The 24,870-nt window shown below is 42.7% G+C and overlaps 1 protein-coding gene across 1 annotated transcript; it reads left to right on the forward strand.

Moving 5' to 3' along the window:
• Window positions 1-11,229: 11,229 nt before the first annotated feature.
• On the forward strand, window positions 11,230-23,604 carry LOC143418295 (cadherin-1-like). Its single transcript, XM_076882848.1, has 14 exons — window positions 11,230-11,385; window positions 12,391-12,505; window positions 14,282-14,370; window positions 14,526-14,723; window positions 15,104-15,244; window positions 16,649-16,804; window positions 18,170-18,311; window positions 19,517-19,689; window positions 20,320-20,448; window positions 20,808-20,993; window positions 21,197-21,447; window positions 22,463-22,684; window positions 22,789-22,919; window positions 23,051-23,604. The coding sequence occupies exons 1-13, from the start codon at window positions 11,335-11,337 to the stop codon at window positions 22,859-22,861; spliced, it is 1,926 nt and encodes a 641-aa protein (XP_076738963.1). The 5' UTR covers window positions 11,230-11,334; the 3' UTR covers window positions 22,862-22,919; window positions 23,051-23,604.
• The last annotated feature ends 1,266 nt before the right edge of the window (window positions 23,605-24,870 follow it).

The raw sequence follows: 24,870 nt of genomic DNA on the forward strand, positions 1-24,870 counted from the left end.
ACAGACTGTTCCTGCACCTCATGTAGACAAAAAGTGGTCTTCATTACATGGTGGTTCTGGGAATACAGGGAGTGCAGAGTTATTAGGCAAATAAGTATTTTGTCCACATCATCCTCTTCATGCATGTTGTCCTACTCCAAGCTGTATAGGCTCGAAAGCCTACTACCAATTAAGCATATTAGGTGATGTGCATCTCTGTAATGAGAAGGGGTGTGGTCTAATGACATCAACACCCTATATCAGGTGTGCATAATTATTAGGCAACGTCCTTTCCTTTGGCAAAATGGGTCAAAAGAAGGACTTGACGGGCTCAGAAAAGTCAAAAATAGTGAGATATCTTGCAGAGGGATGCAGCAGTCTCAAAATTGCAAAGCTTCTGCAGCGTGATCATCGAACAATCAAGCGTTTCATTCAAAATAGTCAACAGGGTTGCAAGAAGCGTGTGGAAAAACCAAGGAGCAAAATAACTGCCCATGAACTGAGAAAAGTCAAGCGTGCAGCTGCCAAGATGCCACTTGCCACCAGTTTGGCCATATTTCAGAGCTGCAACATCACTGGAGTGCCCAAAAGCACAAGGTGTGCAATACTCAGAGACATGGCCAAGGTAAGAAAGGCTGAAAGACGACCACCACTGAACAAGACACACAAGCTGAAACGTCAAGACTGGGCCAAGAAATATCTCAAGACTGGTTTGTCTAAGGTTTTATGGACTGATGAAATGAGAGTGAGTCTTGATGGGCCAGATGGATGGGCCCGTGGCTGGATTGGTAAAGGCAGAGAGCTCCAGTCCGACTCAGACGCCAGCAAGGTGGAGGTGGAGTACTGGTTTGGGCTGGTATCATCAAAGATGAGCTTGTGGGGCCTTTTTGGGTTGAGGATGGAGTCAAGCTCAACTCCCAGTCCTACTGCCAGTTTCTGGAAGACACCTTCTTCAAGCAGTGGTACAGGAAGAAGTCTGCATCCTTCAAGAAAAACATGATTTTCATGCAGGACAATGCTCCATCACACGCGTCCAAGTACTCCACAGCGTGGCTGGCAAGAAAGGGTATAAAAGAAGAAAAACTAATGACATGGCCACCTTGTTCACCTGATCTGAACCCCATTGAGAACCTGTGGTCCATCATCAAATGTGAGATTTACAAGGAGGGAAAACAGTACACCTCTCTGAACAGTGTCTGGGAGGCTGTGGTTGCTGCTGCACGCAATGTTGATGGTGAACAGATCAAAACACTGACAGAATCCATGGATGGCAGGCTTTTGAGTGTCCTTGCAAAGAAAGGTGGCTATATTGGTCGCTGATTTGTTTTTGTTTTGTTTTTGAATGTCAGAAATGTATTTTTTTTTTTTTTTTTTTTTTTTTTTTTTTTTGTCCCGTTTGGATCTTTAGCATCAGAATTGTTGTCTTAAGGCCAAGAAAGATGCCAAGCAGATTTATTTTACCAAGTGGATCATCATGGCCTTGCCATATTGGTCCATTTGATTGACCTTTATTATAATTATGAATTTATTTTATTTTCAGTTGCTACAAACGGGACAGACATGACTGGGGGATAGGACAGGGAGAAAGAATGAAAGAAAGAGAGGGAGAGAAAGAAAACCAGAGGGGAGAAGAGACGGTGAGAAGGGGGGAAGAAAGAAAAGAAAAAAAAAACAAACAAACAAAAAAAAAACACCTGGGTCACCTGTATGGAGAAAAAAAAAACAGAGGAGACAGCAAACAACAAAGAGCAACATAATAAAAAAAATAAAAAAAAGCACCATCACAATAAACTAGCTAGCAGTAGATATCAGTAGATACTAAATAATAAACGATATTGTGCAGCACGCAAGATAGACAGCGCACAATGTGCTTTGAGGCAGCAGCCAAGAAAGCTGTAGTCCGCGTCTGTGAATACCCGTGTGTACACCTGTGTGCATACCTGTGTGGATCAGCATGCTTGCATTCCAAAGGTTTCTCCATGTAATGATCTGCTAGAGGGTGTGGGGGGGCCACAGCCCCGTCCTCCAGGGCATGAAGCAGGTATGGAGGAGATCAAAACTCCAGACATCCAGAGGACCCCAGAACACAAGAAACCAAGGAAGACCAACAGAGGGGCAGCCGCGCCACTGTCCCAGAAAGAGCTGAGGAGAGTCCCAGATGAGGGCTCACTCAGCAGCCGCGGAGCAGAAGCCAGGGGGAGTTGCAGTGACGCGCCCGTGAGCTCCGCCGGCAGCCAGCTGTGCCTGAGTGACCGAGCCCCAGGCCGAGAGGCCGAGGGCACCCCACCTCCGAAGTGGCCCGAGCGAGCCCCAGGCTCCAGGCCCCGATAAGCGGCCGCCAAGGAGTGAGCCGGTGTGTACCTGGACGCCCACCCCCAGACACAAAGAACCACCAACGCACCGATGTCTGAGGGAGTCCGCCACTGGCAGGGGAAGTGGTGGTGGGGGGAGATAGGCCTCCAAACCTTGGAGGGCCTGAGATGTCCCCAGAGAGGTGGCGCCTGACACCCAACCTGACATATAGACACAGACATACAGGCACACACAGATACAAACATCCATTCCCACCCTCATGCTCTCATATGCACTTACTCCACACTCAACCAACGTGGAGACAGACATAAAGAGACGCTGTACACACGATCACACTCCCCAAGCGTACTCTACAAACCGGGTCTAGGTACCCTTGCCCCTGGAGGGGGGAACTGCACCCAGACCCAGGTGGTGTTACCCTTTTCCCTGCGGTGGGGAGAGGCAGACCGCCCCGACTCCGCAGCAGCAGGGAGGCCCCACACTCCAGACCGCAGTCGGACGGCCAACTCCTCCTCCTAGCCCCCCCGCTCCAGCAGGCCGCAGAGAACGGGGGTGAGAGAAGACTCCAAACCTCCCTCCACCCGCTCATTGTAGTGTTGATGAATGTGTGTTCTAAGGTGCAATTAAAAATGTATATTGGTGAATGTGGAGATGTTATATTGGTGTCACTGGTAAAAATAAATAATTGAAATGGGTATATATTTGTTTTTTGTTAAGTTGCCTAATAATTATGCACAGTAATAGTCACCTGCACACACAGATATCCCCCTAAAATAGCTAAAACTAAAAACAAACTAAAAACTACTTCCAAAAACATTCAGCTTTGATAGTAATGAGTTTTTTGGGTTCATTGAGAACATGTTTGTTGTTCAATAATAAAATTTCTCAAAAATACAACTTGCCTAATAATTCTGCACTCCCTATATACCAGGGCCAGTTGGCGAAACAGACCATCGTCTGCCGACGGGCTGTAGTGACCTTCTTGCTCGTGGGAGGCTGAGTCATCAAAAGGGTAACTGGCAACCACAGTGCCACCATGCAGGCCCCCCGACAGCACAGATCTAATGTCTCTGTAAAGCACTTTGAACCACCTTGTTGTTGAATTGTGCTATACAAATAAACTTGCCTTGCCTAGACTTGCCTAGACTTGCCTAGACTTGTCGAACTGGTCAGGAAAGCCTCTGTTGTGCCCTTAAACAGGGGAAATAGTGAGGAGAGGTGAAAGAACGGCACAGACACGCAGCTCTCACTCTCACTCATCTGTATTGAGTTTCAGAAGCAATACAACCAAAACAATATTCTTATGGATGCACTCAGTCTCAGGACAACTGTATCCAAACTAAGTCACTATTGTTCGCTGCATTAGCTGATGAGAATACTTTAGATAACATGAACTGTAGCATTAGACAAAAACATATTTTTAACTCGCACATGTTAGCTGACACAGTCACTAACTTTCCACAGCAATGAAATAATACTTTAAGTACTGCATGTCTTTCAGTAGTTAACTTATACAGATAGTAACAGAAAAATCTTCACACAATATGGCGGAGTAATAGCGAAAACTAGCATACGCAGCAACAGAGATTAACTGGAACTTCTCAGCAAAATAGTCTGCAATTCACATCTTCCGCTACAATGAACAATGATGACAATGTAATAATCAACAGTAACACACATTTTTACAGATTTGTGCATGACAGTTACCTTAAACAGGGGAAATAGTGAGGAGAGGTGAAAGAACGGCACAGACACGCAGCTCTCACTCTCACTCGTCTGTATTGAGTGAAGGAGGAAGCGCGCGAACCCACCTACTGGAGCCCTGAGGCATTAACAATGGATCGACGCACAATCAACCCAGGCAAAACTTTCACTACTTATCTCCCTCTATATTCCCACTGCATATTCTATTTGAAAACAGTCAAAGCAACAAATAAAACATTAATAAGGGCATGACATGAAATGTAAGGAACAGAGATGTACAACTTCAAAACTAATCAAATTTATGATCCACCACACCTCCGCTTAGGTCCTTATTTTTGGCGTTATTTCGACCGCTGTGATCACCACTGCAGTCCCCCTCTGTGGACCTCTCAAAGCCGTCGGGACTCATGCCGGGCACGATGCAAACATCCGTGCCGTTAACCAGTTCAGTGATGCGCTCTTCCTCCCCGTATCTGGCCAGCAGGCAAACCAGCACCTGTCTGGACACGGCCTCGTTGCCGTGCATGTTCCCAACGTATCCAAATTTAGGTTTCCCCAGTGACTTTCTGTCGGGGTCCCTGGCGATCCGCATCACCCACAGCTGCCTGCCCTCCACGGACTGCCCTACAGTCGACAGGCCAGCCACGTGAGGGTATTTCTGGGCTAACGACTGCAAACGTTTAGCTAGTTTTATCATAGTTGTAGTATATGTCGCAAGCCTCCACCGCTTCCTCCGTAGAGGCTTGGGCGCTTCGTGTGCCGAGCAGTCCGTCTTTGCCAAGAGAGACGACAAAAAGGAAAAGAAAGGCGAAAAGTGACACCCGTAGTTTAGCGTCATCGAGACACGTTCCCAGTCAGCCACCATGTTGACCTGTCTTCTGAGCCAGTGTTGTGTCCCCTCCTTGTGGGACAGTTTGAGGTTTCATCTACCTTCTTGGCTGGGTGTTATATTGACAATCCGAATTGTGATCTCGAGATGCTGTGGAAGAAAGACGGAGATTAATAACAGATATGATTCAATGCAGAGAGGTCTATTAACACATAGTGAGTGAGAAAGGTGACTGGAAAGGAAAAACTCAATGCATCATGGGAATCCCCCGGCAGCCTACATCTATTGCAGCATAACTAAGGGAGGATTCAGGGTCACCTGGTCCAGCCCTAACTATATGCTTTAGCAAAAAGGAAAGTTTGAAGCCTAATCTTGAAAGTAGAGATAGTGTTTGTCTCCTGAATCCAAACTGGAAGCTGGTTCCAGAGAAGAGGGGCCTGAAAACTGAAGGCTCTGCCTCCCATTCTACTTTTAAATACTCTAGGAACAACAAGTAGGCCTGCAGAGCGAGAGCGAAGTGCTCTAATAGGGTGATATGGTACTACAAGGTCATTAAGATAAGATGGGGCCTGATTATTTAAGACCTTGTATGTGAGGAGCAGGATTTTGAATTCTGGATTTAACAGGAAGCCAAAACAGGAGAAATCTGCTCTCTCTTTCTAGTCCCTGTCAGGACTCTTGCTGCAGCATTTTGGATTAACTGAAGGCTTTTCATCAAGTTTTTTGGACATCCTAATAATAATATTAAACCCCCCAAAATATGACTATCCAGAGTTGGGACCAGGAAGCAGAGCTGCAGTCTTACACGCCTCTCTGCAGCTTCTCTCCTCCTGCTACCCCCCCCAAAAACCCATCTCCATAGAGACTGTTTTTTGTCTTTTTGGAAGCTGACACAAACTAAAAACCAGCAACAAACAACTTAAACATAAACAATTACAAAGAAAGAACAATACAGTATCCACATCTGAACCAAAGAGTAAAACAGTGAAATGTGGATTATTAAATATTAGGTCTCTCTCCTCCAAGTCTCTGTTAGTACATGACTTAATAATTGATCAACAAATTGATTTACTCTGCCTTACAGAAACCTGGTTGCAGCAGGATGATTATGTTAGTTTAAATGAATCAACACCCCCGAGTCATTCTAACTACCAGAAATCTCGAAGCACAGGCCGAGGGGGAGGTGTGGCAGCAATTTTTCACACCAGCCTATTAATCAACCAAAGACCCAGACAGACTTTTAATTCATTTGAAAGCCTGATGCTTAGCCTCGTCCACCCCAGCTGTAAAACTCAGAAACCAGTCTTACTTGTTATCATCTATCGTCCACCTGGGCCTTACACAGAGTTTCTGTCTGATTTCTCAGACTTTATATCTGATTTAGTTCTGAGCTCAGATAAAATAATTATTGTGGGTGATTTTAACATCCATGTAGATGCTAAAAATGACAGCCTCAACATGGCATTTAATCTGTTATTAGACTCAACTGGCTTCTGTTTCTGTTAAACCCTGTTTAAAATGTGACACATATGTTGTCCGAAAACATTTCCTCTAAATTTGCAAAGTTACTGATTTAAAAAATATATATTTTCGAATTTTTAGTTGCATGTTAAACATATGATAGACTCTTGAGCATATTCGTATAGCTAAATTCACAATGGTATAACCGTGCTAAATAATAGACCGAGTAGATTAGCATTACTATTGTATGTGTATCAGTGGATGGCGTGTACACAAATTCTTGTATTTTGGGATTACTTAGTGCAAAAAAATAAAAATACATCAGCACATTTTAAACAGGGTTTGAATAATCAGCACTGACATACAGACATTTATGCCCTGGGTATAACAGACATGCTTACTGTGTGAAAGGCCCTCGGATTTCTTGGAGCAGAGAAACACTCTGTATTGTTGCTTTTCTCTATTGTATAAGCAGCGCCCGACTGTCAGAAACGCTCTGTGCGGGTAGCAAAGTCGGCTCCAACGCACATTCTGGTGAAAAAATAAAAAGTTAAAACGATATACCTTGCGGCAGTTGTGAAGTGCTGAGGAAAATACTGTGTGTCTTATGGGGTGTTTTTGTGGGGCTACTTTCAGTTGACCTCTGAGATGTAGAGATATATAAATGCCACTTGTTTTGCACATATTCAACTCTGTATATTTTATATATTTTATTATTATTATTATTATTATTTTTTTTTTACTATTTAATTTGTAAAAATGTGTATACACACACACACACACACACACACACACACGTAGGAAAATATTTAGTATACACATCCAGAAATGCATACACTATTATATATTGTACATATATTTATTAGTTTCAGGTTGGCCACTCTTGTATTTTGCTCGTTTGTGTTGTTGTGTTTGCACATCTCTGTTGCTTGTGGGGCTCGCACACAAGAATTTCACTCGCATGTGCTGTGCCAGTGTGCCTGCACATGTGATAAGATAAGATAAGATAAGATAGAACTTTATTAATCCCTCGGGTGGGTTCCTCTGGGAAATTCGACTTCCAAAAAAAGCACAGCAACGACCGAAGTTACAGTTACAGAATATTATATATATATATATATATATATATATACACACACACACACACACACACACACATATATAAATACAGAGACAAATATAAATAAAATATACAAAGGGGATAAATAGAATAAATAGGAATAAAAAATAAAAATACAAGTGAATTGCACATTTCAAGTATTGAGTCTATTGCACTGTTGACTATTTACAAAAAGTATTGCACAAGGTATTGTACAGTGAGGTGAAGAGGCACTACAGCTTAGTTGTTCCCCCCTCCTTTGTCCTCCTGTTTCCCCTCCCTCTCCCCTCCAGAGAGGAGTTAAACAGTCTGATGGCGTGTGGGACAAAGGAGTTTTTAAGTCTGTTAGTTCTTGTCTTTGGGAGAAGCAACCTGTCACTGAACAGACTCTTCTGGTTGTTTATGGCCGTGTGCAGAGGATGTCTGGCATTGTTCATAATGTCCAGCAGTTTCTTTAATGTCCTTTTCTCTGCCACTGTCACCAGAGTGTCCAGCTTCATGCCGACCACAGAGCCAGCCCTCCTGATCAGTTTCTCCAGCCTGGATGAGTCCCTCTTTGCTGTGCTGCTCCCCCAGCACACCACAGCATAGAAAAGTACTCCAGCAACCACTGACTGGTAAAACATCCTCAGGAGCTTCCTGCAGATGTTAAAAGACCTCAGCCTCCTGAGGAAGTACAGTCGGCTTTGGGCTTTTTTATACAGGTGCTCTGTGTTGCATGACCAGTTCAGTTTATTGTCCACCCACAGCCCGAGGTACTTGTACTTGTTGACCACCTCCACCTCCTCCCCCTCTATCTGAACCGGCAGTGGACCTTCTCTGGACCTCCCGAAGTCCACAACCAGTTCCTTAGTCTTTGAGGTGTTGAGTTGCAGGTGGTTTGTGTGACTCCATGCGACAAAGTTCCTCACCAGACTTCTGTACTCCTCTTCCTGATCATCCCAGATACACCCCATGATGGCTGTGTCGTCTGCAAACTTCTGAATATGGCATAATTCAGAGTTGTAGCAGAAGTCAGAGGTGTACAGGGTGAAGAGAAGGGGGGACAGCACAGTTCCCTGTGGTGCTCCTGTGCTGCTGACCACTGTGTCAGACATGATGTCCTTCAGCCTGACGTACTGTGGTCTGTCGGTGAGGTAGTCGGAGATCCAAGCCACCAGGCAGGGGTCCACCTCCATCCTGTTCAGTTTTTCCTGAAGCATACAGGGCCGGATGGTATTAAAGGCACTGGAAAAGTCAAGAAACAGGATCCTGACCGTGCCTTTTCCCCCATCCAGGTGTGAGTGGGCTCTGTGTAGGAGGTACAGGATGGCATCCTCCACTCCGACACCCGCCTTGTATGCAAACTGTAGTGGGTCCTGGGCATGTTGTACCTGTGGTCGGAGGAAGTTGAGGAAGAGCCGCTCTAGAGTCTTCATAAGATGTGACGTCAGTGCCACCGGTCGGAAGTCATTCAGCTCATTGGGCCGGTTCTTTTTGGGGACCGGGACGATGCAGGATGTCTTCCATAGGGCGGGCACTCTCCCCAGTCGCAGACTGAGGTTGAAGACTCGTTGTAGCGGCTCCCCAAGTTCAGCAGCACACGCCTTAAGCATCCTAGGACACACCTTGTCTGGGCCTGCTGCCTTTCTGGGGCGAAGCTTCCTCAGTTGCCTCCTGACCTGATCCACTGTGACACTGGGAGATGTTTGGGAGGAGGGGAGGGGGGGAGATGTCTTGCTGCTGATTGGAGGAGGGGGGTGTCATGGTGTCAGGAAGGGGGGGAAGCGAGGGAGGCAGGAGAGTGGGGAGAGGACTCTGTAGTGAAGGTGAGGGTGAGGGTGGGGGGGTTGTGGGCTGGTCAAACCTGTTGAAGAAGTTGTTGAGTTCGTTTGCCTTCTCCACAGTCCCCCACACTGTGCTTTTCTTGGTGTTGTGGCCTGTGATGGTTTTCACACCATTCCAGACCTCCCTCATATTGTTCCTCTCCAACTTCTGCTCCACCTTCCTCCTGTAGGTGTCCTTTGCTTCCCTCAGGCAGCGTTTCACCTCCCGCTGTGCTGCCTTCATCTCCTCCTTCACTTTGCTCCTGAAAGCCTTCTTCTTCATGTTGAGGACAGCTTTGACTTCCTGTGTTACCCACGGTTTGTTATTAGGATAACACCGTACCGTCTTAGCAGGGGCGACCGTGTCCACACAAAAGTTGAGGTAGTCTGTAAGACAGTGTGTCGCCCCCTCTATGTCCTCACCATGTGGGCTCAGGAGCACATCCCAGTCTGTGGTGTCATAGCAGTCTCTCAGAGCATCCTCCTTTTCTGGGGTCCATCTCCGGATGGAGCGCGTTGTGACAGGCTGCCTTTGGACGAGGGGTGTGTATTGTGGCTGTAGGTAAACCAGGTTGTGGTCTGACTTCCCTAGTGGGGGGAGGGGGTGGCTCTGTATGCATCTCTCACATTAGCATACAGTAGGTCAATTGTCCTGTTGCTCCTTGTGGGACAATTCACAAACTGGTGAAAAGCAGCCAGAGTAGAATCCAGTGTGGCATGGTTAAAGTCTCCAGATATAATAATGAAAGCCTCGGGGTTTTGTGTCTGATTTGATTTGATTTGATTTGATTTGATTTAGATAAAAGAGCACGATGTAAGGAAGAAAGGTAGCAGGCCTTTGGAGACTCTGTTGGACATGGTTTCTGTTGGCCTCTGACATGATAAGATAAGATAATGGAATTAACTGTTTGTGAAGAAACCCCTTTGGGCTGGGATGCTCTTGATAAGGGAGCCTCTTTTGTTTGCTTCATGCCTTTTTGCAGACTGTTGGGAGCCTAACTGCACCCCCTCTGTCTAACTGTTACAGGGTGTGGCTAGGTGTGAATATGTGTTTTTAAGAAGTGTCACAGTTTATTTCTAAAAGAATACATGTTGTTTGTGGTGCTCTATTTAAAACTGTTGGCCTGTGAAACTTTTAGAAAAGTGAAATGCCCCTAAAGTAGTTAAATCATCTATGTGTAATCATGGAGTCTAACTGTTGCAGACTAGTAGATAATTATAAGACTAGTTGCATTAAAGCCACATTGGAGAAAGAAAGTACAGGTATATCACTACTAATGTCCTTCAAGAAACCTGGAGAACTATTGTTGTAGACTACTACAAACATTGTTCACTTAAACTATTGGACTTGAATAAATGAAATTCCAGTTAAAATAAAGTAGTAGTGCATTCTCTCAGTCACATGCTTTCAGACTGTGAGGGTAAGAACAGCATGGATGAGAAAAGTCCATTTTTCTTCAGTATCAATTACTGATGTTTATCAGCACATAGCATTACTTCAGTGGGTACGCTTACAACAGCTTATTAGCAAATGGGATGTTGTGTATTCAGATGACAGTGAAAACTGAAGCAAATAAAGCTGAATGCTTAAATTTGTATCATCAAATTCTGTATTTGGCTTCTGTTCGGGGATACTGTCGATGATTTCCTTTCAACACTCAGCTGAATACATCCACTGGTTTTCAGACAGTCATTTGTGGTTTTTTTAGGCTGGTTTCACACTAATGACTTTATAACACTGTTGGTTGGCTTTACAAATGAAAGATGGTTTTCTGTCAGCAGCTTCACGTGTTTTTTAGTGACTCTTAGTAAGCAACTGTGGATAAAGTCTGAATGTCAGTGTGTGTGCATGTGTGAGAAAGACATGGGGAGTGAGAGACAGATTATCAAGAGGAAATGAGACTGAGAGCTCCCGAATGTGGCTGACTGAACTCAGACTCAGATCATTGCTGATAATACCGTGTACATTATAACATACCATAATAGACCCATTTCTGTAATATACTTACATATCTATACTATTGCTAATATATAGGGGACAACAGGAAGACGCCAAGAAGCGAGTTCAAAGAGGAATATATTTAGGATTCTTTTCGTTTTTGGCTGTGTACTCGAGAGGAATACTAAAAATACGACTTAGACAAATGGGGACCGCATTGTTCGCGGTTTTTGGTGCTTTAATCGTCGTTTTCCAGGTGAGACTTCCTCTTTTGGTTAATATTTTGCCATCGGTGCTCAATTCTCTCACTGTCCCTTCTGCTTAGAGTCGCAAAAAATCAATGTCGGTTAATCCTGTTACTTATTTGATTGAACTGGACAACACCGGGTATCTCACAAGCAGTCTTTCCTTTCTTTTCTTCGCGGAATAATTTCGGCACCTCTTTATGCGTGAAGTAGCCTTCGATTTTAATAAAGAAATGCTTTTATCAGCTATGGTACTTGCTGGGACTAAGTGGGCCAAACGAACTTGTGGGGGTCTAAAATCCTTATTGTGTGTAGCAGCTTTCTCCGCAGAGCAATCTGCAACAAACATTTAAAAAAAATATGTATTTTAAAAAAGTGTCGAAACCGCAGAACACACGCGGAGGTTTAGGCCGTCTTTCTTTTTCTTTTCATACCCTTCCGCCTCGAAGAGTTCGAGGTTGTGAGCGAGCCTCGCCCTGATTCCGCTCATGACGTTGTCTGCAGGTTAATTTCCAGTTCAGAGTTGTGGTTTCAGCTTTGTTCACTCCAGTCTGTTTCGCTTACACATATCGAGAAGCACTTTTTTAAAAAGATTCATTAATGTAAAAGAGAAAAAGGACTATCATCCAAGTAATATCGTTTTTGGGATTTTAAAATGAAATGAAAAGTCATTTGGCTTACAGGCACACTTTCAATTCATTCATATAATTACACGGAGCGTTAGACACATTTTCATTAGTATTTAAAGTGACAGTTATTTTGTTCTTTATTATTTAGTGTTTAAACTGTGTATATTAAGCAGTGCAATGCTTTGCCAAGGCATTTTCTGAACAACAGCTCAAAGCTGCACGACGTTCAGCTTAAGGAAAAACCTAAAATCCTGACCTTTCAATGCTGAAAACATTTCAAGTTTTTGATTTTTTTTTTTTTTAAAAACATATAGTTATTCAGTTTCGAACTCTTATAAGCCTGAAGTCTTATTGTACGTCTAACTGAAACTGTTGCTCCTCTCCTAGGTGTCAGCACTAGAGAGAGCTAACAGGCCAACATGTGTGCCTGGATTTGAGTCGGAGCTGCTGGTTTTCAGAGTGTCCAGGGAACATCTGAGGCCGGGCATGAGGCTGGGCAAAGGTAAGAGCAACCCAGTGTAGGCTCGTACATGGGTGTTTTTAAACGTGTTTTTGATTTGGATGTTAATGTTTTCTGGATGGTGCGTTACTCTTAGTCATAATCTAAATGAAATTATTTTTGGGTATTTGTTTCTATTGTCTAGTATCATTTCACATTACAGATTTGTTTGTATGAAACTGTCGGAGGGTTTAGACCTGAGTTGCAGCCCTACATGGAATAACTCTGCTGTTGTAAAGGACTCCTCCAGCCCAGATGGCCTTCAGCAGATTAGCTGGGCACATTGTTCTTAGTTGAAACCCAAACATGTCTCAGCCTGCTCTCACTCTGATTCTGTTACTTTTACCTGCTGGTCAGAGCACTATCCCCGAACCTGTTTTACAGGCTTTGCTATTCAAGTGAAACTCTAAAAAAGGAACTGTTTTCTTTGATTTCAGTTAACTGAAAGGTTTTTAAAAGCTTCTTATAAACAGACTTAAACAGTTTTTGTTTTTTTGTTTTGTTTTAAATGGGCTGTGGTTATGCATGTTTGCTTTAATGTGAATATTTGTTTCTTTATCAATTGTCTCTACTGAATAACTAATTACCCACTTTGATGGGGTTTTTAAGACACAAGCAATTTATGATAATCAGATTAAAACGCTGTGTAAATGTATGTACAGCTTTACCTTGTTTATTTAGGAAAATATTGCAGAAATCTATATCTGGACATCATATGCCAGTTTCTGTCCTTTTTCAATACAATTCAGTAAAATGTCATTAAGAGTAGTTGCCAACAGGGCCCTAGAGTAGGTGCCAAAAGTACTGCAACCTAAAAAACTAAAAATCAAGTTGAGTAGGCAGTAATGAGAAAAGGCTGTAGTGAAGCAAACACTTACTCCACAATACTTCTATAAGGAGCAGTGAATAATGGGTAGAATAGCTGGTTCGAAATGATTGATGGTTCCAACCCTACTAAAATATAAACATTGTTTTAGCTTTCTTGGCCTATGGTTATTACAGATGCATTATACAACCTTTTCCTCTTCCAATACTGCTTTACTTTGACTGCATGTCTTGATAGTTTTATATTAATAGGCTGTTTTCTAAGAATGCGTAGGTTTAGACAATTCTATGAATTGTTTTAGTTCAAGTCAAGGCTGTTTATCCCCCCTCTTCTTTCTTGTATCCTAAAAATGAATTACCCATCGCAGAAATTTAACAATGAATGTTAAGTATTAAAGTGAATGAAAGAAATGAAGAATGGATTAACATTACGTTGTCAATATGTAATTTTCATAAGCATGGTCCCCTGAAGGGTGTGGGAAGTGAGGTGTTGTGTAGTTATGTTGTCTTTAATGGAAACCAGAAAAAATCTGTTCTGCACTGGCAATTTTGCTGCTTTTTGAAATGACAACCTGAGCTAAACGCCAAATTTTTATTAATATTTTTTACCAATTTAAACCCTCAAAGCGAGATTGATGGTTGTATGAGAATGTGTACTTCAAATAAAAAAAAAAAAATTGGCCGTGTGTGTGTGTGTGTGTGTGTGTGTGCGTGCGTGTACGTGTGTAAATGCAGTTTTGACACTTTTGTTAAAAGTAAATAATGTTGACCTGACTGAGTGTTGCTACTATCCAGAGCTAAAAACCATTTAGTCATCTTGCAGTCACTTATGCTGCTTTTCTTAAGGAAGAGGGAGTGGTGTCTGTCGCTTTTCTTTGAATACAAAAAACTTGCCAGATTTTTCACTATATGTATCACATTCATAATGATTAACTCTTTTCTATCCTTTCCCAGTGGGCTTCACTGACTGCACAGAGCGCACAGTAATTCTTTTCAGCACTGATGACAGTCACTTTACTGTAAAGGCAGATGGTACATTAACGGTAAGTAGAGTTGACAGACCTGACAGCAAAGTTGGGGTTAGTTTAGAAAAGAAGATATTAAAGTAAGATTTGTGGAGACTTAGTCTAACGAATGTAGCGTATGTTGTATTTCTGCTAAAGGTTTTGTTTTTTATATATTTATTTTTACCTTCCAGGTAAACAGAGAGGTTGTTCTTCATAAAGGACACCAGAACTTCTTCATCCACTCCTGGGACTCTCATGGTCACAAAACAACAGTTCCAGTCAGTGTCGTTCACCCTGAGCATCACCGTGGAAAGCACCACCATGGAGCCCACACAAACTTCAACATTCAGCATCACAGTACTGAAATGGACTCTATTAACAACACAGAGGTAGGTTTAGAGACACTGTTTAATGGGGCATGAATGAAAAGTACATTTGGAATCGATACATGCAAAATGCCTGTTTCCGACACTTTTAGTAGATACAACAGATGGCATCTTAACTCGTGAGGCTACATATAATTGATCAGATTCACAAACTTGAGTATCAACATGTCCTGCTTGGTAGGGTGATGATAATGCCTCATTGGCCTTCATGGCTAAGATGTTGAAACTGATATTAACTCTGGACAGACACAGACCCATCATAGTCTGAAAAAAATTTAAAACTCGTTCTGAGAACGTCTGTGCTCCTCCTCGTAGTTTAATTAAGTTCTGAGTGGTGTTCTATCCAAGCTTTTGCTAAAAAAGCTGTCTGTATGTTCTTCCAGAATGCCACTGAGCCACAAGTGCCCATTCTGCAATTTCCCAAGTCTGGTGGAGGGCTGAGGAGGAGGAAAAGGGCCTGGCTTATTCCTCCACTCAATGTTCCTGAGAATAAGAGAGGAACGTATCCCCTGAAAGTAGTTCAGGTAAGGTGAACTGAATGACCTTGTGATTAATTTGACAATAAACTGCATTTTAAATGTTTATTTCTGCATAGGATCTCGCTGTTGTTTCCTCTGCAGTCCGCATGTCTTTTTTTTTTTTTTTTTCTTGGATGTGTTAGATTATAATATTATTTTATGCCATGTTAGACCCCTAATTAAAGATTGTGAATTATTATGTAGTTTTAGTTTGCATTATTCTCCTGAATTAGAAGAAGCTGATAACTATTGCATTAGTTAAACTGATTTGCATTACATTAAACTGCTGACTTATTGTGAATGAATGATACTGTTTTATGATGCAGTATACTGCTGAGTTATAAGAAATACTGTTTGCAGAAAGTCATCGCCTTATTTGTCTGATTAGAAGAGAACAGAACATGCTGGAGTTTTCTGCCCCATCTCAGCAGGAGCAGATAAACAGGGAGCCAAGGTCGTAGCTTAGGCGCCGTGTGAGAGAAAGCATGTGAATGTTTAGGCTTTTTATGATAAGGTGGGGGCACCAGGGGCTATAAAAGTTTGAGCAATGCTCCACCATTTTGAGATCTGAGACTGTCTGCATCAGTGTCCATCTCCCACGTGTGTGATCATTAAAATCATCGTTTGACTCAACCCGACCGGACCAGTGTTGTTATTGTGGTTTTTCTCTTGTCTCCATCCCCAATATTTTGAACTCGTAACAGATGTCATAAGTAATTCTTAGTATGACTATCAGTTAACTTTAGAGTAACGCAAGTGAAGTGTAAAGGCACAAGTAAAGATCTATATATTGTTGGCAGACAGAAAAGTTGATACTTAAGTGCCAAGTTAAAGATTTATTTGTCTCTTGGGTATAATTGTTTTTATTTTTTAAATTTCAGTTTATAAATGCTAAAATTTGTCCCATATCTCACTACTCCTAACTTTCACTCCCCAACAATTTGTGGCAGATGGCTCCCTGTCCTTGAACCTGGTTCTGTTGAACATTTCTCTAGTTAAAAGGGGGTTTGCTTTCTCACGGTGACAAGTGTTTACTCATGGAGATCAGCTGATTGTTGTGATTTCTTTCTAATACTATAGGGTCTTAATCCTGCGCTTTTGGAGTGTTTTGAACTTGGCAACAGTGACACACAAAATTAACTAAAACTGGAGTAAATTGGTTGACGATAACACTACGCTAATAACTCAAATTATTTACAATGAGTAATTATAGTGTGCCCAAAATGCTTAGAGAATCTAACAATCTTTTTGATTTGAGATCACAAGGAGTCCTTCTGATCTATATATCAAAATAACCAGAAATCTCTTGAATTTGAGTCTAATGCACAGCCTCTTTACTATTTAACAGTTACTTTAGATGGTGAGAGTGATCTTAATTAGTCCTGTTGTGTTTTTCATTTGTTTTTCCAGATCCGCTCTAGTGACGATAAATTAAAGAAGATCTTTTACAGCATCACTGGTCCTGGAGCTGATCTGCATCCTGTTAATCGTTTCACAATGGACAGAGAGACGGGCAATCTGTATGTAACACAGCCACTCGACAGAGAGGAAACAGCTCGTTACCTGGTAATCATCCTCACTCTGTCCAAATGATTTTCCATGTGTGTACTTGATTATTGCATTTTGATCCCCATAGAGATTGAAAATGTGACGTCACTCAGGGGTAAAACCGCAAAGAATTCTGGGAACTCGTGGCAAGAGGTACTAGTGCACGCAGGCTTTCAATTGAACTCAGTCACACAGCGATAAAAAGAAACACAAAAAATGGCAAGAAGCTGCTGTATTATTAACTGCAATAGCCGGTCGCATGACAGCCACGGAAAGCCGACGGGTAAAGAGATCGGTTGTTATCGGATTACGTCGTTGAAGAGAAATTGTTCGAGCCATGTTTCCGAAGTAACAAAGAGGCGACTGGATTGCTGCCATTCAAAGACCAAATATAACGTCCCAGAACCCTCCAGCTCACAGGTTAGTCTGCTCCAAGCATTCCCACGAAGGTCAGTCTGCTGTTGTAGTTAATGCGTCATTTTTCTTAACATAATTAGTGATATAGGTTACAAGCAAGTCTGGCGCTGAACAGAAATTGTCGCACTATGCTCCTTTGTTTATTGTGCATAAATAGTGAATTGTCCTGACACAATATTGTGTTTCGCTTCTGTTATTACCATGGTACATTGACAAAAACATGTACTTTTATTCACAGGGTAAAACAGTTGTTTTGTATCACTAATTGTCCAGTACGATTACAGCATACAATATTATTGTCACTGCTACATTTCTGTGATGCTACCAGAAATTATTTCCACTGCTAATTACCGTTGAGCTCAAAGGTCCTATTATTAAACGGTTAACGAATGTGTATGTATGACGACGATTTGTGAGACTGGTAAACTTATGATATGTACGATGGTCTTTACTTTCTACACGGTGCATTTCAAGGTCCTGCACCCATCCGTCGGTAAACTGTACCTGGGCTTGTTGCAGTGACCTGAAGTTACTAAACTTCATGAGTGTATGCACTCACTCCAAGAACCGTATGATTATAAATCTGAGCGTGGTGAAAGTTGGGCAGCACGCTGACGTCTTTTGTCCACTCTGTGTGCTCGTAAGGGTCTGACCCTTTCACTCCTTTGATTTTTTTATCTTTTCTTTGACTTTTCATCAAGTCTGTCTTTGTACGGACCGGCGTTGTTCTCCTTCGTTTTGTACATACCTTTTTGGAGGGCAAAGAAAAAGCAAGAATTTATTGGAACCGAAGAATGAACGTTTTGCGGTGCTGCAAATGCTTGCATTTGATGCAGGTACTTGGATTGTTTTGCCACGAGTTCCCGGCATGCAATGCGCGAAAGTCACGTGGTCTGTCAATCTCTATTGGAAAAGTGTGTGTCTGTGTGGGGGCGAATCTAAACTTAAAATCTTCTGTCTGTGTAGTTTGAAGCACATGCTGTGGATGACGGAACAGGACAAGCTGAGGATCCTATGGAGATTAAAGTCAATGTGATCGACCAGAACGACAACAAACCTTATTTTACGACAGACTACAAAGAAAATGTTGCTGAGGCCACGGCCATCGGTATGTATAGAAACCTTATTGCCTCTGGACTTGGGTAGTTTTCTTTGCTTTTGTTCGTGTTTCTAATACTTATCCACTATCCATCCATCCATCCATCCATCTTCATCCGCTTTATCCGGGGCCGGGTCGCGGGGGCAGCAGCCTAAGCAAAGAGGCCCAGACCTCCCTCTCCCCAGCCACCTCCTCTAGCTTATCCGGGGGAATACCAAGGCGTTCCCAGGCCAGCCGAGAGATATAATCTCTCCAGCGTGTCCTGGGTCTGCCCCGGGGCCTCCTCCCGGTGGGACATGCCTGGAACACCTCACCCAGGAGGCGCCCAGGGGGCATCCTTGTCAGATGCCCGAACCACCTCAGCTGGCTCCTTTCGATGTGGAGCAGCAGCTGCTCTACTCTGAGCCCCTCCCGGATGGCCGAACTTCCCACCCTATCTCTAAGGGAGAGGCCAGCCACCCTTTGGAGGAAGCTCATTTCTGCCGCTTGTATCCGCGATCTCGTTCTTTCGGTCACTACCCACAGCTCGTGGCCATAGGTGAGGGTAGGGACGTAGATCGACCGGTAAATTGAGAGCTTCGCTTTTACACTCAGCTCCCTCTTCACCACGACGGACCGGTGCAGCGTCCGCATTACTGCAGCTGCAGCCCCAATCCGTCTGTCGATCTCCGGCTCCCTTCTCCCATCACTCGCGAACAAGACCCTGAGATACTTGAACTCCTCCACTTGGGGCAGGAACTCATCCCCGACCCGGAGTGGGCACTCCACCCTTTTCCGGCTGAGAACCATGGCCTCAGATTTGGAGGTGCTGATCCTCATTCCCACTGCTTCACACTCGGCTGCGAACCGTTCCAGTGCGAGCTGGAGGCCCTCACCCGATGAAGCCAACAGAACCACATCATCTGCAAAAATCAGAGATGAGATTCTGAGGCCACCAAAGCGAAAGCCCTCCGCCACTTGGCTGCGCCTAGAAATTCTGTCCATAAAAATTATGGACAGAACCGGAGACAAAGGGCTTATCCACTATATTTAATGAATTTCAAGATGCCCAGAGATTTAAAGAAAATCAGAATGACACCTAAAGCACCAGAGAAGGATTTGGGTTGGAAGGAAATTAGCAGACGTTTGCATTAAGTCAATTTTATTTAGTAAATCTTGTAATTGAAGCAGTGTGAAGACCTTCAGGAACTTCTTTTTTATTTCCTCCACTCCAGGGACGGAGGTGGTTAAGGTTGAGGCCAAAGATGACGATGAGCCAGGGACTGACAACTCAGAGCTCCGCTATCGTATTCTGAATCAGGACCCACCGCTGCCCACTGACAACATGTTTGAAATCAACCCAGTTACTGGAAGCATCAGAGTCACTGGTAGCGGATTAGACAGAGAGGTAAGACCTGTTAAACACATTTAAAACACAAGTGTCCTTTTACACCGAAGGGCTGAAAAAAACATTTTATAATGAATCCGGATCAGCAGTCTGCCTGTCACTGCTAGAAATCAATCACAAAGAGGGTGATGCAAAAAAACATGGTGGGTTTTTTTTTTTTGTTTGTTTTTTTTAGTTTTTTTTGACAGTAAAACTAGACACAGTCTCTGAAGTATAGTTAGTTTCTGTCTACATTTCTGGTTTGTGTCATACCTCTGGACAAACTATTTATACTTGGCGAATAGTTTGTCAGACTAGTCTGTGTCTTCCATGCAGACTACAGGAGATCAGAGCTGTTTCTGGTGCAGCATCATGAACTTCTTTGAAACACAAAGAAGTCACAGAGCAACAACAAACAGCCTCGTGCCAAATGGTCAAGAAATACTTTATTCTAACAGTTTGACCAAGGCTCTCAACAGCATCATGTTTGTCATAAGCGAAATATTACATGAGTTTAGCTTCAGCTTCTCAGCAGAATTGGCCTTCATAGATGAAGAGCTTTAGTCCGTCTGAAGGCTGTGTTACAGTCTGTAAAACCGATGTCATTGTTTCTTCCTTCCTGTTGATGAGCTGATGTCTGTATCTTACCAGAAATATCCACAGTACACTCTGACAGTACAAGCAGCAGATCTGGCGGGAGAAGGGTTAAGTGGACAAACCAAAGTCATCCTCACGGTGACGGACAGCAATGACAACGCTCCAGTCTTCACTCAGAAATCTGTAAGTACGAAGTAACTGGAAACTTCCTGTTTAACTGCTGCTTTTTCACATGGTTAGATACAGGATGAATGTTCTGCTTTAACTGCATTATTAATGTTGCACTCACACATACTGACACAGCAAAAACCCAGGCTTTGACAGCACATGGGAAATGTACAAATGCAGTTAAAAACAATATTTTACCACATGCATAGCAAATTAAATTTATGGACTCCACAGTTGTAGACTTGCATTAAGTAATGAACCTAATATAATGACACAGACTACAAACTGAGGCCATTATTCTCCATTCCTAGTTAGGAGTCTTTAGATCTGTTTTCACTGCCATGATTTCTGACCCATCCTTTATTTTCTCACAGTATACTGCAACAGTTGATGAAAACAAAAAGGATGTTGTGGTGGTTAGGATGATAGTAACAGATGAGGATGAACCACAAACTCCAGCCTGGAACGCCAAGTTCAAGATCGTCAGTGGTGATCCTGATGGACTTTTCACAGTAAAAACGGGAACTAACAAACAGGAAGGAATCCTTTCTACTGCAAAGGTAGGAAGAAAATCAGGAATTCATTCATAATATTGGGAGATATTTATCATCTATGAATGTTTGTGTCATTTGATGGCAGCATTTTTGTGATTTCTTGTATCCTCACAAAAATCTGTGCCAACACCCTCATGTTGTGTGGGTTTTTTTTTTTTTTTTTTTTTGTTTTGTTTTGTTTTCCTTCCTCCTCCCTTCCTTCCAACCAGGAGCTGGACTTCGAGAGGGCCAGCAAGCACACTCTGTTGGTTTCAGTGGAGAATGAGATTCCTTTTGCTCCTGGTGTTTCTGTGGTCACTTCTACCGCCACAGTGGTGGTGAATGTGAGAGATGTGAATGAAGCTCCAATATTTGATCCAAAGGAGATTCTTGTGGTAAAACCAGAGGACCTTGCTGTGGATGAAGCCGTGGTGCAGTACACTGCTTCAGACCCAGACACTGCACGCAAGCAGACAGTCTCGTAAGTCGGGGGGTGGGGGAGAGACTTTCTACTGCTAAAGAAAATGTATCATTGACCTCATAAGTGCTGCAAATATTAAATTTCCTTATAGATAAATGTCTTAGATAAATGTTTTAGATTCCTTGTTCTGTTTGATGGTCAAAATTGATTCACTGTCCTCATGTGTGGCAGATATAATTACAGAATACTGTCTATAGCGATAAAACACTGAATAGCTGTATACCATAATAGAATATTAGGCTTATAAAAGACCCAAATACAGTTAATTAGTTAATTTGTATCATTAAGGTCTTAAAGCATTTTTTTAACTCCTTAGTTGTAAAAGGCTCATTGGGTATTGTCACCACCCTGCTGGACAGGCGCTGTGGACACCAAAGTTTGTGAATCCGATAACCCAAGAATGAGGCAACTTAAGACATTCAAATTCCTACCATAGCTGCATCTACTAGGAGGCTGATGGATGGTACTATTGGCCACCAGTATTTTTAAATGATGTGAGAACCCTGTAACAGTTAATGTGTTTAATTCTTGCACCGTGTATTTAGCCTGAGGAGAAAGCGGAGGATGTTCAAAATCAAATACAGTGGAACCCCCGACTTACGAATACCCCGTTTCACGGAAAAATTCAAGTTACGAAGGCACTGAACGGCAATATTTTTGCCCATGTTATGGCAAAATGCCTGAGTAACGAAATCCACTGGCTCTGATTGGCTGAGCCCACACACAATGCCTTCCGATTCATGTGACAACCCCTTGGCTTCCATACTTGCGCTTCGCTGTTCCACTTGAACGACGTATTGTTGCTCTGGTTAGCAATTAGCCTATCGTTCAGCATCGCCTCAGTCAAAACGCGCGATGGGTGCATCGACTTACGAAAATTTTCGACTTTCGAAAGACCCTCGGGAACGAATTGATTTCGTAAGTCGGGGTTCCACTGTATCACATTGTGAAACATGCTAATTCTAATCATTCTGCCTGGATAGTATTACTATCGTTCTGTGACTGTCTTGTACAGGTACAAAATATTGATTGACCCAGCAGGCTGGCTGAACGTGGACAAGGACACAGGTCTTATTAAAGTGTACACGTCCATGGACAGAGAGGGTATCTTCGTCACAAACTACAGATACACTGCAACCATTGGTGCCTATGATAATGGTAGGTCCAGGACGCTATGGTGCAGCTCCCAGCAACCTGCCCCTTATCCTTGGAATACTTGGAGCCATCCTGCTGCTCGGTGAGTCACACATCTGTAGTCTCAGGACGGTGCATCTCTTTCCTTTCCCGGCTAAGTAGGATTTGGTTGGTTACTGTGTGCTAAACGTTGTGCTCGGTGTTCAGCGCTGTTGCTGCTAGTGCTGCTGGTTACAAAACAGAGGAAAAGGGAGAAAAAGGAGCCACTCCTGCTGGATGATGGTGTCAGAGACAACGTCTATTACTATGATGAAGAAGGAGGTGGCGAGGATGATCAGGTAAATGGTCACTCATTCTGATTACACATTAATCAAAGCTGCGCACACACAAGTCTCAGGAACAGAAAACCTGAGGTTTTCTTTTTGAGATGAAATGTTTACAAAGGCTGATCAAATTTGTTCCATTTCAGTGATTTGACCCAGGAGAAGACAACGGGCCTAATGCAGTGAGTGGATGAAGAGAGTGGATTGCAGAAGGACAGCAAAAAAAATTTTTTTAAACATCTGTTTGACCTTCAGCCTGAAGACTAATACCTTGTTACTTATTCTGTTGAATAAGTGCTGGAGCCACAGTGAACACTTCTGTGTAGGTTACTGGGCGACACCTGAGACACTCTGAGAAATGTTGCTTTACTCTTAGCATTTGTACTTATGGTCTCCATTTGTTTAAAAAGTAAAATTTGAAATGATTAGGATGAAATCCAGGTAGCTTGCATGCACCTCGTCAGCCTTTGACAGTGTGCTCAATGAGTTATGGATACTTTTAAATTGTTTCCTGTGGATCTGTTCATGTCTTTTATTACAATGATTTGTCAAAAACGAAATCTCTGAGATACTTTGTGAAATTAGCTTTGTTCTTTATAAAATTGTATTAAGCCAACAGTGGATTTGTGTGGTCTCTAATTTCAGTTTAGTACTAACTGCATTAAAACATGCAGTGCAATAAACAGCAGTGACAAAAAGCTCCAAATTCTTTAATTTCATTGTCACTTCACTGCAGGTGATTGCAGAGAAAGACTGACCCACACAAGTTCCTTTCATTTCGTTCCGATCTGAAGTCTGTTCAGCTTCATATGATTTTGGACATGACTTTGCTGTCTTTGGACACATGAGATGTTTGCAATGTAAATAAAATTGTACATGCACAGTAGGCCACTTCCTCTTGTTCAACAATGGAGGCACATTCAGGACAGATGTGTGAAGTGTAGTAAATGTACCGTTGGTAGCTATACTCTGGGTTTTGTCCAACCTAAATGCTTTCACACTTGCTGCAGTAAAGTGAGTGTGTTAAAGGATTCTACACGTTTTTTTTTTTTGAACATAAGTTGGAGCTGGACTAATGTCCAAGCACTTTCTCAGGAATCACAGACTTGCAGGTGTGTGGAATTGGGCTTCTGATAATTGCCGACCACAGAAAATGTGATAGTTTTATGGTTATAATAATACTACGTAATTGATTTTGGTTACACTTTATATTGTAACCAAGGCCTAATTACTGCTCCCAAAGTATATTTAGCTTACTTTGTTTTTGTTTTTTATTTTTAACAACAGTAGCACAAGACGAGGGCCCTGTTTCAGGAAGCCGGTTTGGAAAACTCAGAGTGAAAAACGACACTCACGGTTGAGTAACCCCGAACTGTCCAACTCGGAATATTCCGTTTCAGAAAGGCTGATAACAATTAGTTCAGTCAACGCGGAGTTGCTTTAACCCCAAGTGAAGCGCGCGGACGAGGATACATAAAGCCCTGATAAGCGGAGCACAGATTAAGCGAGTCACCATGGAGACGGAGGGAAAGAAGGCGCGGTCAATGTATTTCACAGCGCTTGAGGCTGAAATTCTGATGGCAGCATATGCAGATAACATGCAAATTCCGCGGAAAAAAGTAACACAGCCACAGCTGCGAAAGCATGCATGGCAAAACATAGCCGACAGAGTCAATGCGTGAGTGTTAATTCAAACATTGATCGAGGGATTTCCACCCATTTAACACGTTATTTTATCATATGTTATTTTATTTGTTATTTTATACATTTTATTTTGTGATGTGATGTGAGCGCAGGTGCAACCCAACAGGCCCCAAACGTGCCTGGCAGCAAGTAAAAATGAAATATAAAAATATAGTCCAAACAGGTGAGGTGTAATTGTATTATGAGCCATAGTGCTTGGTCTGTTTGTCCCATGTAAATCAATTGCAGTTAGAGGCTACATTAATTTTCCTTCTGTAAGCAC

This window comes from Maylandia zebra, linkage group LG4, assembly GCF_041146795.1.
Source record: "Maylandia zebra isolate NMK-2024a linkage group LG4, Mzebra_GT3a, whole genome shotgun sequence".
Taxonomy (NCBI): domain Eukaryota; kingdom Metazoa; phylum Chordata; class Actinopteri; order Cichliformes; family Cichlidae; genus Maylandia; species Maylandia zebra.